This window comes from Pseudorca crassidens, chromosome 1 (genome assembly GCF_039906515.1).
Source record: "Pseudorca crassidens isolate mPseCra1 chromosome 1, mPseCra1.hap1, whole genome shotgun sequence".
NCBI lineage: Eukaryota > Metazoa > Chordata > Mammalia > Artiodactyla > Delphinidae > Pseudorca > Pseudorca crassidens.
The window spans coordinates 15,366,803-15,377,894 of record NC_090296.1 but is presented as its reverse complement, the minus strand read 5'-3'; the positions used below and the strand labels follow the sequence as shown (position 1 = coordinate 15,377,894).

Genomic DNA, 11,092 nt, shown 5'->3' with positions numbered 1-11,092 from the left:
AAAACAGGGTGTTTGGACTCAACGGTCCCCAATGTCCCTTCCAGTTTTATGATGTGACTAGAATGGACCCATTTAATGAAGAAACTGCATCCCAGTGGGATTAAGACATCAGCCACTGTCTTGTTTTCAGACTTCCCTCATCATACAGTGCTTCATCCATATTACATTTTTAGAAATCAGTTTTGAGATGAGTAACAGATGAGAAAAAATAGAATTCCTTGATTCTTCTCAAATAAATTGCTGCATTTTGAAGGAGATTTAGCCATATGTTCTGTAAGTACTTTACTATGGAGTAACATAAAACATTAGGAAACTCTATCCCAAAATGCCCCAGAATGACTGCAACTCAAGATACCGTTGTTTGAGTATTATTTAAAGCACCGTTCTGGGTTTATTCACACGAAACAACGGGAAGAGGTGGACGTCCAATAAGCTGGTTTATTCACTTATACTTGAGTCTTTTAAAAAAAGGTCCTTTAGGTGGTCACAAAGCACCTAGCTGATCTCCCTGTGCTATGTGGCTGCTTCACTTTGTTATAAAGCAGAAACTAACACACCATTGTAAAGCAATTATACTCCAATAAAAATGTTAAAAAAAAAAAAAAGCGGTCCTTACCAAGTTCCTGAACCCCTGGTTTTGTATCCCAATCGACGTTATAATGGTCAGAACACATTTATGTTTGTGTACTTACAAGACCATTTGATTCCTAGGGGATCTGAGAAGCAGGGTGACAGACATGAGCTTTCAGGTGATAAACAAAAGCCTCCTAGTCATGCCAGACTCCCTCTGAAATTGCCCTCATCTGTTCAGAACTTTCTAGAAGGATGGTGACTTCTTAGTTCAGAACACTTCCTTTCATCAGGCAGAGCAGGCAAGAGGCGAAGAGAAACTGGTCAGGGGCAGCAGCACCGCTCACCTTCACTCATCCCACCGGTGCAGCAGCAACACGCCAAATGGCCTTTGTGGTCCCTGAGGTACTGGGGCGCGGGTGGTGGGTGGGTAGTTTCACTGCTCTGAGGATTCATACAACTTTGCAGACAGTGCTGTCTGATCTTTTCAGAAAATATTCCATTTTCAATTGTCCAGGAAGAATTTTTAAGTAGCAGAGAGAGCCCACATCTAGATTACCTAAACATTAGAGGAGAGCTTGCGTTTTACTTAAATATGCAAATGAGGCATCTATCCAGCGCATAATTACATCCTCAAGGCAGAGTCCAGAATCTTGTAGTTTTGCTCAAAGGAAACACAAAACGTTAGACATACAGTTCCGCAGCGAAATGCACAGCACAGATCGCAAATGCGGAATACAAGTCACTGAGGAGTGTGTTTTATTAGTACTTTTGATTTCCTCTTTCTTTGCATTTATACCAGGCTGCTTTTAATAAAATGAAGACACTGGTCATTCCTTTGTTTACTTCTTTTGGAGGAACTGGAGAGTGAGTTGAAGAGGGAGGCTGTGGCCCTATTTTGATGAGCGCAGAGGACACAGACGGAGAGGCACGTGAAAACAAGGGAAGGAAGTAAAACTGCTTGAACACACGTAGAAGCAGCTCAGAGACATGCGAGTGCTGTCCTTTCAAATCAGTCGCCTGACAATACTCTGAACTTATATTTGAGTCTTTTAAAAAACGGTCTTCACTGCAGGTTACGAACAACTACCAGATTTTTTTCCCTCTCTTCTGTGGAATGGTCAATGTCCCCCGGAGGTCAGATCAGAATTTTGGAGGTGTTATCATCTTGACAGAGTTCCCTCAGATATTCTGATAAATCTAACTGGCTGTCTTGTCTTCAGACACCTTGAGAATCACTTACGAAATGTTTGATATGGGCTTTTTATGGTGGGTGGCCACACTTTATGTTTGGTATTGTCATACCCAACTTGGTCAACTACCCGATTCATCAGATTTGACCCAAATGACTTTCTGCTATTCCTCCCAATCAATTCCCCTGAAATACTGAAGATCTGTCAACCAGGAGGGAGCACCACAGCTTTGAAGGTGATTCCAACAGTGCAAATGGACATGGCTGCAACCCTGGCAAACATACTGGATCCTGGAGCGACCACTCTGAGAAGCCTTGCTGGGAATCCATTCCAGCAGGCCCACTAGAAGTGATTCTGCAGTAACACCTTGACCGCAGGAGGTACAGCCTGGGCACCTAGAAGACACCCGTGAGTATGAGGGTCCAGCAGAAGGGTATCGGTGGAGACCAGATCTACGAGGGCTGCTGCTGCCACTGTGAGATCTACAGATGGACATAGTACACTAGAACAACCATCACAAAAGGAACCAGAACTCCGAAAGAACATCCTTTCTACTCCTCCAGCACGGTGACTGGTGCCCTGGGACCTATTACTTGTCCCAACCACTCCTCTCCCAACCAGCTCCTTCGTGCCTCTTAGGGCGTGTGTGTGGCCCTTGAGTGGTGATGGATTAAATCCTGGAAGGTCAGAGTCTCAGGGTTAGGAAAGTTATCCTAAGAAGCCCTCGGGACCTGGGATAGGCTGGCAGGCTCCAGCCCCATTGTATAATTTTAATATATCGTTTGACAATTTCCAAATGAAAGGCACACTCTTTCTTAACCACAAGCTCTAAGGTTCGTGGCAGGAGGCCTGCTGTCCAACAATTCTTCAGGTCAGAGCTGGAATTCTCCGGGGTTCCACAGGTGAGCCCACCCTTAGGCTGTGAATCTGTGTATTTGCAAAAGATGTGTGATTTTCTACTGAAAAACAAGCATGCGTGAGGATAGGCACAGATAAGTACAGTGGAGACTCTAACACCAGACCGTAAAAAACAGAACACATACCCTAGTGCAGGTAAGAAATAGAAATGATTTTACTGCTCAGCATTTGCACGTGGAGACGCAGTGCACACAATACTACGTGGCATTTTTCTTCAATTGATGCAACTCAGTAATTTTTATTGCAACTGGAAGACAATACATCACAGAAACTTTATGGTAGGTCTGGGGAAAAGTGTTATTTACAATAAATGATGAAATAGTTTGTCTTTGGCAATATGATTACATACGAAGAATGCGAAATGCAAGTATGAATGCCTCCAAAGCAACACCATCAGGTCCCTAAACTTCGGCGGACTGTGCCTGCTTCCACACCGCTCCTCTAGGTAACACAAACGCAACTGAACGTCACTGTCTCCTCTATGGTTCTCCCTTTCTAGTCATGATATTGGCAGTTTCATACAGAAAAAAATACCGAAAAAAATTGGCTTTTGAAACCTTATTACTCTAGTAAATGAATTTGGCCATCGAGGTCTATTGGCCAGAGGTCACATGACCCTAAGTATTGAGAGTAAACCTCTTGTCTTCTGATTGCTTTATCACTGTTATTTATTTATTTTTCTGTAAAACAAAAGCAGAACTCAGAAATGTTACAGAATCAGAGTATAAAAAAAATGTACAAGTGTATAATGCTTCCCAGACATACACGGATACTTGTTTCTTCCACATTGTTACCATGGCAGTATAAGTAGTGAGTGTGAATGACAGCAGGAAACTGGTTACTGAATCAGCTGTGAGCGTCGATGTCTCAACATACACACTCAAGAAATGCTGAGTGTTTAAATAACTGAAATTGTGCTAAGGGTTTCATCTAAAAAAAAGGGAGGGGTTGGGAACTCAGGCCACAGTCATGAAAGGATGAAAGACAATTTCTAGGTTTGATAGATTCACCATATCGAAGTCTTTGAGAATCCAATATGGAATATTAACTCTTTGCAAAAAGTAGGGAAGGCTATTCTCAACTTTTGCAAATGAAATACAGTGGACAACACTGTTGCATCTATTCCAAATAAATAGTCTTGATTTCAACACTAACAAAACGAACAGGAAGGGTACTTGTGAGCATGATCACAGTAAGTCAGAAGTGATCTTTCACCCAAGTCTGATTTCAAAAGTAGGACAGACAGCAAAATGCAGCACCATAGACACATTGGTTTCGGCTGTTAAAAGATGGATCGTTTTAAAAATCGGATTTTCCTTCCTTAATTTTTGGTCAGTGAAGCTAGCACTTGTTTGCTGAACTGTGGAAGAATTGCAAGGTCACACGCTATATTCATGATAAAGCAACGGAGCTGATGAGTCTGTGCTTAATTCAAGACTAACCAGTAGGGGAGAGAGAGAGAGAACAGGAGTTGACCACCATCACCGGCTCTCTCTCAAAGGAAGAGGGGTTGACAGATGAATTCACAAAGGCAGGCGGGACTATACAGAACACTGAATGCCATGTGTAAATCCTCATGGGATTCCAGAAGGGGGAACACCACACAACGTATATACTTTGATTTACACATTCCGTTACAAAGAAAAGAAAAAAAAAGACACCATTACAACTTTGTAACTGTGTTAACTGCAATATAAACCAAAGTCCCGGAGTTTTGGCAGGTAACTAAAAAGAGGGTTATCACTTAGGTTATATAGCAAAAGTGTTGATGTATATTATATATAGTAGTATAAATAATAAAAAAGTATTATTTAAATTAGATCACAGTGCTGCATTATGTGCATAACAGTGTTTGATATAGTATTCGAGCTGGGACCTACGACACAAAGGATTTAACTGTCAACACTGGTTAAGTCACAATCAAGAGGGGACACGGAGTTCAAATGTGTTCTTTTGGTGGCAAAAAAAAAAAAAAAAAAAAAAAAAAAATCCTGAAGCTGAAAGAAAAGTACTCCTCTACAGAAACATAAAAAAGAAAAAGGCAACATCTGGGCAGCTGTGATCCACCAGAAAGAAACGAGTCCCAACCTGAATCAAGTTTAAAAGGGAAAGAGAAGTCACATTGAGTTGAATCCAATCCCATATGGAAAACCCTCCCATGTAGGTCACTTGTACATAACTCTGATTCCTTCTCCGAGAGCCCTTTGATGACAGAGGCCAAGGGCCCACACACGTGGAGTGGCGGTCACTGAAAGGAGGAACTGGTAGCGCTTGGTGCCGAGCAGTCCTGCCGCGTCCCAGGACTGAGTTGGGCGCAAAAGCCATCCGGACGGTTTTCACTCTACAGAGCCCACAGCCTGAAGCCGTCCCGGGTGAGACCAACATTCAGTGCGATGGCCTTCTCCAGTGGCCCCGTGGTATTCACAGCTATGCCTAGCAAGGGCTAGACATGCTGAAAATCAGCTCTTAGGAAAAGCCTCCCACACATCCCTTCTAAAAACTCAGCCCCAAGACTAAAACCTGCTACAGTTGTCTTGGCCAGGGTTTTCTCACACCACCATCTCGATGTGGGTTGGGTTCATTTTAGTTTCAGATAGACAGTTTTACCAAAGAACTCTTGAACGTATATATACTGCTTAGAGAGGGGGAAGGGAAGTAGGAGCTTAGGGTATATCATAAGGCTGGGAAAAATCTATGATGCAAACTTTTTCCACATAATACTAGGTGAAGATAAAAGACAACTGTAGAAGCATAAAAATAACTGTCTACGTGTATATCATTTAAGAAAAAAGAGCTTGCTTACAATCTCCTTCTCTTAAATGTGTCCGAGGACCAACAGCAAGTAACTGTAGATGTCATGGTGCCGACGGATGTGTTCACGTTTGTTTTCCAAAAGCATCTTCAAATATTGCTATAGTTCCCCATTTTCCCCTCCCCCCTGCCCCACGTGAGTATGTGAGATACTGGAATGACACATGAAACGCCACTTCTCCCAGCAGGAGAAATGAAAGCAAAAACACCACACCCCTTGAACGGTGCTCAGGCAATTTTTGTCAGACTAATGAGTACATAGGCTAGTTTGGAAGCTAAAAGAACACCTGACGTTTGGGAAGAAATTCCAAGACTAAAGTGATTACACTTGAGCAAAATATTCTTTCACAAATAGGCTTGTGCTTAAATTCTCTACTGCTCTTGGAGGAGGGGGTGAGAGAGGGTGCCTCCTGCCCCTTGGCTTGGCAAGGACATGGACAACCTCATTCTGCAATGAATTCACTACAAACGGCCACATACACATCGATACTTTTTTTTTTTTTCTCAACAATCAAAATACAAAGTTAAACACAATTGAGCCATTGTTTTGGTTATGCATAATGTGTATGCCTCCAAAAACAGAAGAAAAATAGAAGAAAGTACCCTCACTAAAGTTTCCCCCAGGTCTCCCAGCGGCTCCTACGGAGGGACTGAGGGAGACTCGGGAAAAATAACACTTAGAAAGCTGCCCGATGAGGTATTTATGCAAAAAGAGTGGTTCTGGAGTTAAGAACACACTTTTATAAGATACTTATCTATTTCTCAAAGAGATCAGAAAAGTAAATCACACACATTGCATTTTATTATTTTCTAAAAGAGGCCTTTGCTCCTTTAGAAAAAGGAAATGAGGGGAGACAGCCCATGGTGGGGTTTGAATTGGAAGAAATCCCCTGCCAGAAACAGTCCTGGATGTTTACCTCTGTCTTTCAGAAGGGAAGTCTGAATTTGACCTTGGGGGTGGGGTGAGGGTGGGGGACTGAGGTGGGCTCAGTCAGCTGACAACACAGAAAGTGTCACCCAGGTTCCACAGCTGTGGATGGTTTTTGGGGTGTCAGATGTTTGGGGAGACAGAGGGAACAGAGCACTTCAAAAAGACATCCTTATTCCCATCTACACCCTGAACAAGTATGCTGGAAGTTTTCAGGTTCAGGTAATGAATCTGACCTGTGTAGGGGCGTAGATCTTTTTTTTTTTCCCCTCAGGTTCTCTCAGCAGCAACCCAGAGGAATACAATGCACCAGTTAATTTTCACCGTCCTGGCTGATGGAGCTTCTGACAGTGCCTGATGCTGGCAGATGGGCTCCACAATGGCCCACCCTGTCCTATCTTAAAAATCAAGATCACCCCAGTTCCCTCCCTCTCCCTCACCGTCATATCTTGAGCCATGGGAGTGGGCATTTTTGTTTATGTTTTAAAATTCCCTTCCATGTGGGTGGAAGATCAAATTCTTTTAGAGGGTTCTCTGGATCTCCCCAGATCATTTCTTTTAGGCAAAGATAACAGGAGTTTCTGGTCTGCGTGGCATCATCTGGTTGTCTAGATTCAGCGCTCACAATCTAGGTGGGCTTCATTCCAGGTTGGCTCGTGTGCCCAGGTGGTAGAGACGGCCAGCCCCTCCTTCCCACCATGAGATGGCGTCACGGGAAAACATCTGGGGCTGGTCCTTCCAACACCCGTGTCACTTCCTCCTTCACGTGTACCCTAACTCACACCCTCATCCAATAAGGCCCATTAGTGTGTTTCCCCTTCTCCTGGTGAATTTGCATAATTATTCACTGCCTTTTTCCTCGAAACCAAATCATGGTCATGGTTTTCTCAAGTCAGCGTCCCATAATTCTCTTGATTCTATCATACACACTCACTACTAAGTTTGCCCTCAAATTATTGCGTCATGGTAAACATGTACAGACGAAGAGAAAGGACACACTTTTCAACAGAGAATCAGAGGGGGTCGGGGCTGAAGTGCAGACAAGGCAGTGCAGAGCTCCACCATCCAGGCCCTACCAGAACATGAAGAGATTTTGTATTGCAGAGTAAGCTCCCCAACAGTCAGAATTTGTCCCTGAAGAAGGTTAAACCTTAAACACCTGCTTCAAAAAACAAAAACAAAATAATTGGAAAAAAGGGGGGGAAAAAAACAACGAAAAAAATTAAAGGAAAGGAAAATAAAAGGAAAAAAAGAAGAAAACCAAAAGAACCTCTAAGCCTAAGGGCTTAAAAATTAGAGGCATAGCCTTTTCTCTATTTTCTATATTTATATGAAAATAATTCATGCTTCATGCTAAATACATTGTTTACCTTACAAGAACTTTATTTTTGAATAAAAAAAGTTTGTGTTTTTGTGATTTTTTTTTCTTTTTTTTTTCTTTTTTCAAAGGAATTCCATGCATTGTGGATCAGAAATTTCTGCTGGCTACACTGGCTGAATGTGGAAATCATTGATTTTCGCAAAGATGAACCTTGACTGACATTAATTGCAAACTCCATTTTGAGGGCAGTATAGGAATTTGTTTTCCTTTCTTTTTTGCCATGTTTTACTTTAGTTGTCCATCAATGTGCCTTTCATCTTTTAAAAATACACCACAATACTAATGGCAGGTTCTGTAGCTTTTTGTTTTGTTTTGCTTTCACTTGGATCAAATGGTTTTGACAGACAGAAAAAGATTTGTACCATGATTTCCTTTGTTAACAGCTACTGTAATTTTTTGGAACTTGATTTTCACTTGGGCAGTTAAGAAGACATAGCTTGTTTTTTGCATCAGTTTTTTTCTTTTTCTCTCGTGTGTGTGTGTGTGTGTGTGGTGTGTCTGTGTGTGTGTGTGCACACGCGTGTGTGCAGGACCAACCTTCAGGCTTATGGCTTGTGGAACCTTCTCTTCATTTACTGTAGAACAGAATTCAGTGATTAGCAACATCACTAAAAACTGACCCAGTTTCTTCTCATGAGTCACTGACACCTGTTGAACATGAATGGTCCAGTGTCCACCCCGGAAGATGCTACTAGGCTTCACGGTTAAGAAGCACAGAGGACTGGTGACCGCCTACCCACCCCTGCATCGCACGCTTGGGGCAATGCCAAGGGTTTTCTGGCACAATTTGATGCCCAGCGCCACAAGCTTGGGTCTGCTCCTTCCTTCTCCTCAGTTGCCTTATGTGCATTCACTCAGCGAACCCAACTGGGTGCACATCCTGACCTTTTAAACCTAAAGGTTGGGCCTGATGGATGGTTACTCTGCACACGTGCCTTCTAAGTGCCAGATGTGTATCCCCGTGGCATTATTGTTGCCATCCCTGTGGATTCAGCCACGGGTTTCTGACAAGCTGGAGGAAGCAATGGTAATTTTGGCTTTTTCGGTTTTGTCTTCAGATAATGAAAAGCTTTTGTAAAACAGCTGAGTGTCAATATGAGTTCTATGGCTTCAATCTCCTTTAAACATAAAATTCTTAAGGGTCCAAAACAAAGGAGGGGGGCAAATTAAAAAAAAAGAAAGAAAGAAAGAAAGAAAACCAAACCAAAAAAAAAAAAAAAAAAGAAAAAAGAAAAAATAATAATAAATTGCTGATATTGCCACAAATCATTAGAAATCTCCTGACATGCTGAAACCAAATGGCCGTAAGTTCAAAACAAATCAGTGACTTGTTTTTAATTTTTTGTGGTTTCCTTTTGTTCTTTCTGCCCCTTTGCCGTCCGATTGGTGATGTTATTCAAACAGGACCGAATCCCCGCCAAGTGCAGGAGTGACCCCGCCGCCTCTTTCATCTCCTCGTCATCGCTCTCGGGGGGCTTTTCCGTGCGTCTCTTTTTGAGGGGCAGCGTGTCGCTGGGGACCTTCCTTGCCTTGGCGAGGTGCTGGCGCTTCTTGTGCTGGGACGCGTAGCCGCTGTCCCCCAGAGCATCCTTGGCCTCCTTCGGGCTGCGTTTCCTGTCATCCTCCTCCGTCTCGCTGTGGCTCTCGTGGCTCTGGAAGCTGCCCTCGCTGCCCTCGCTGCCCTCCTGGCTCCCCTTGGTGGCAAACTCGTAGTGGTCGTCGGCCGAGGAGGAGGAGACGGAGTCGCTGGCGGGCGAGGTGCTCCTGGCGTTGGAGGACTTGGCACTGCTGTAGTTGTGATCCTCCTTGGGGTCTCCACTGACCACCGGGGAGCCACACGAAGGCTCGCTCTCAGTCCGCATCCGGCAGCTGGTGAGGCCATTCCTGCGGGGCGGGGACAGCGGCGGGGAGAGGGGCGGGGAACGGGAGACAAGAGAGGACACGGATTAAACCCCTGTGACGAGACACCCAGCAGCCCACTGAGTTGCCACAGCAGACGCTTTGACATCCAATCCGGCGATGCCCCAACAGGTGGGTCCGCTTTGAAGACAGGGTCCTAAATCCTGACACCTCCGTCTTCCCTGCCTATCTCCTATCACTGACATTTTCACTCAAGTTGTGCAGCTGAGACATCAAAACAACACTCTTTTGAAGTGACAGCGGTGGAAGCGCCATCTCTTCTATTAAACCATAAAAATCAAGCTGTGCCTGGTTTCACATACCCATCAACACCGCGGAGGAGACACCACCGGGCGATGCTGGCTGGGTACTTCAGAGAAAAAAGCCCGCTCTGTTCTAAAGCGGCTCTGGTAGGAGCCTTTTGTTGGAGGACTAAATCTGATGTTCAGGAAAAAGAGACACCTGCCATGTGGTGACAGCTACTCACTCCTGCGTCCCTTCCCTCATTCATTCATTCCACAGATATTCACTGCACACCTAATAGAAATGCACGGCCTTAGGGAGGGTGCCGGGGGGAGGCATCCGAGGTGGAATCAAATCCAGACTGTCACAAAAATGTGCACAGATGAACAGAGAAGCAAGTCATGGTTAGAGCACAGATGAGACAGCAATAAGCTACCATCTACTAAACTCACCACCTGCCAGGCGCCCTGCTGCGTCTGCACAGATGATTGCGTTTAACTCTATAAAGTGGTTATATTAGCATCCTTATTTTACGGATGCTGGAAGTGAGGTCTGGAGATGTCTGGTAATTTACTTAAAGCCACACAGCTAATGAGTAGCAGAGCTGGGATGAGAACCAAAGTCTTAAGCTTGAGCTCTTCGTAACATCATCAGACCGACTCTCACTCTTTTCTGATTTCCCTACAACTAGGTCACCTGCTATATATTCCCATCGGGACCCGACAGCACCCATCACACCTCTGATCATGTTATTGTGTCCACATGTCTGAGCAGTGAACGGACCTCCCTTGTGCTTCCTTACTGGCAAAGTGGGTATAGTACCTGCCCCCTGCTTCACGGGGTTGTTGGGCTGAGGATGTGGGCGAACGCCTGCCGGCACCTGGACCAGCGCCTGGCATAGCGGCAAGGACGGTGATGCTTATTCCTGGTTCGGCCATACACTCTGTGGAATGAGCACCAATCCTGTCTGCACGGCAGCTGTGGTTCTGATGGTGCCTGGCACACAGAAGGTGTTCATAAGAGGCAGTGATCAGAGATGAAGACACACAGGTGGGGAGGGTTACTTACAGCTGGAGGGGGCAGAGGGAGGGCACAAGGAGGTTTGTGGAAGACATGGCCTCCCTGGCCTTGGATGGGAGGGCCGGAGGT

General features: G+C 44.6%; 1 protein-coding gene across 9 annotated transcripts in view; it reads right to left on the bottom strand.

The window, feature by feature from the left end:
• Positions 1 to 2,899: 2,899 nt before the first annotated feature.
• Positions 2,900 to 11,092, bottom strand: part of FOXN3 (forkhead box N3) — a 405,900-nt gene continuing 397,707 nt past the window's right edge. For 6 of the 9 annotated variants that reach the window (XM_067728219.1, XM_067728258.1, XM_067728266.1 and 3 more), the window contains 2 exons: positions 10,766 to 10,939; positions 2,900 to 9,685 (listed from right to left, as the gene is read on the bottom strand). In XM_067728219.1, coding sequence (XP_067584320.1) covers positions 9,136 to 9,685; positions 10,766 to 10,939 — 724 coding nt within the window. In that variant the 3' untranslated portion in view covers positions 2,900 to 9,135. The remainder of the gene's footprint in view (positions 9,686 to 10,765; positions 10,940 to 11,092) is intronic. The other 3 variants (XM_067728275.1, XM_067728283.1, XM_067728290.1) reach the window with 1 other exon arrangement.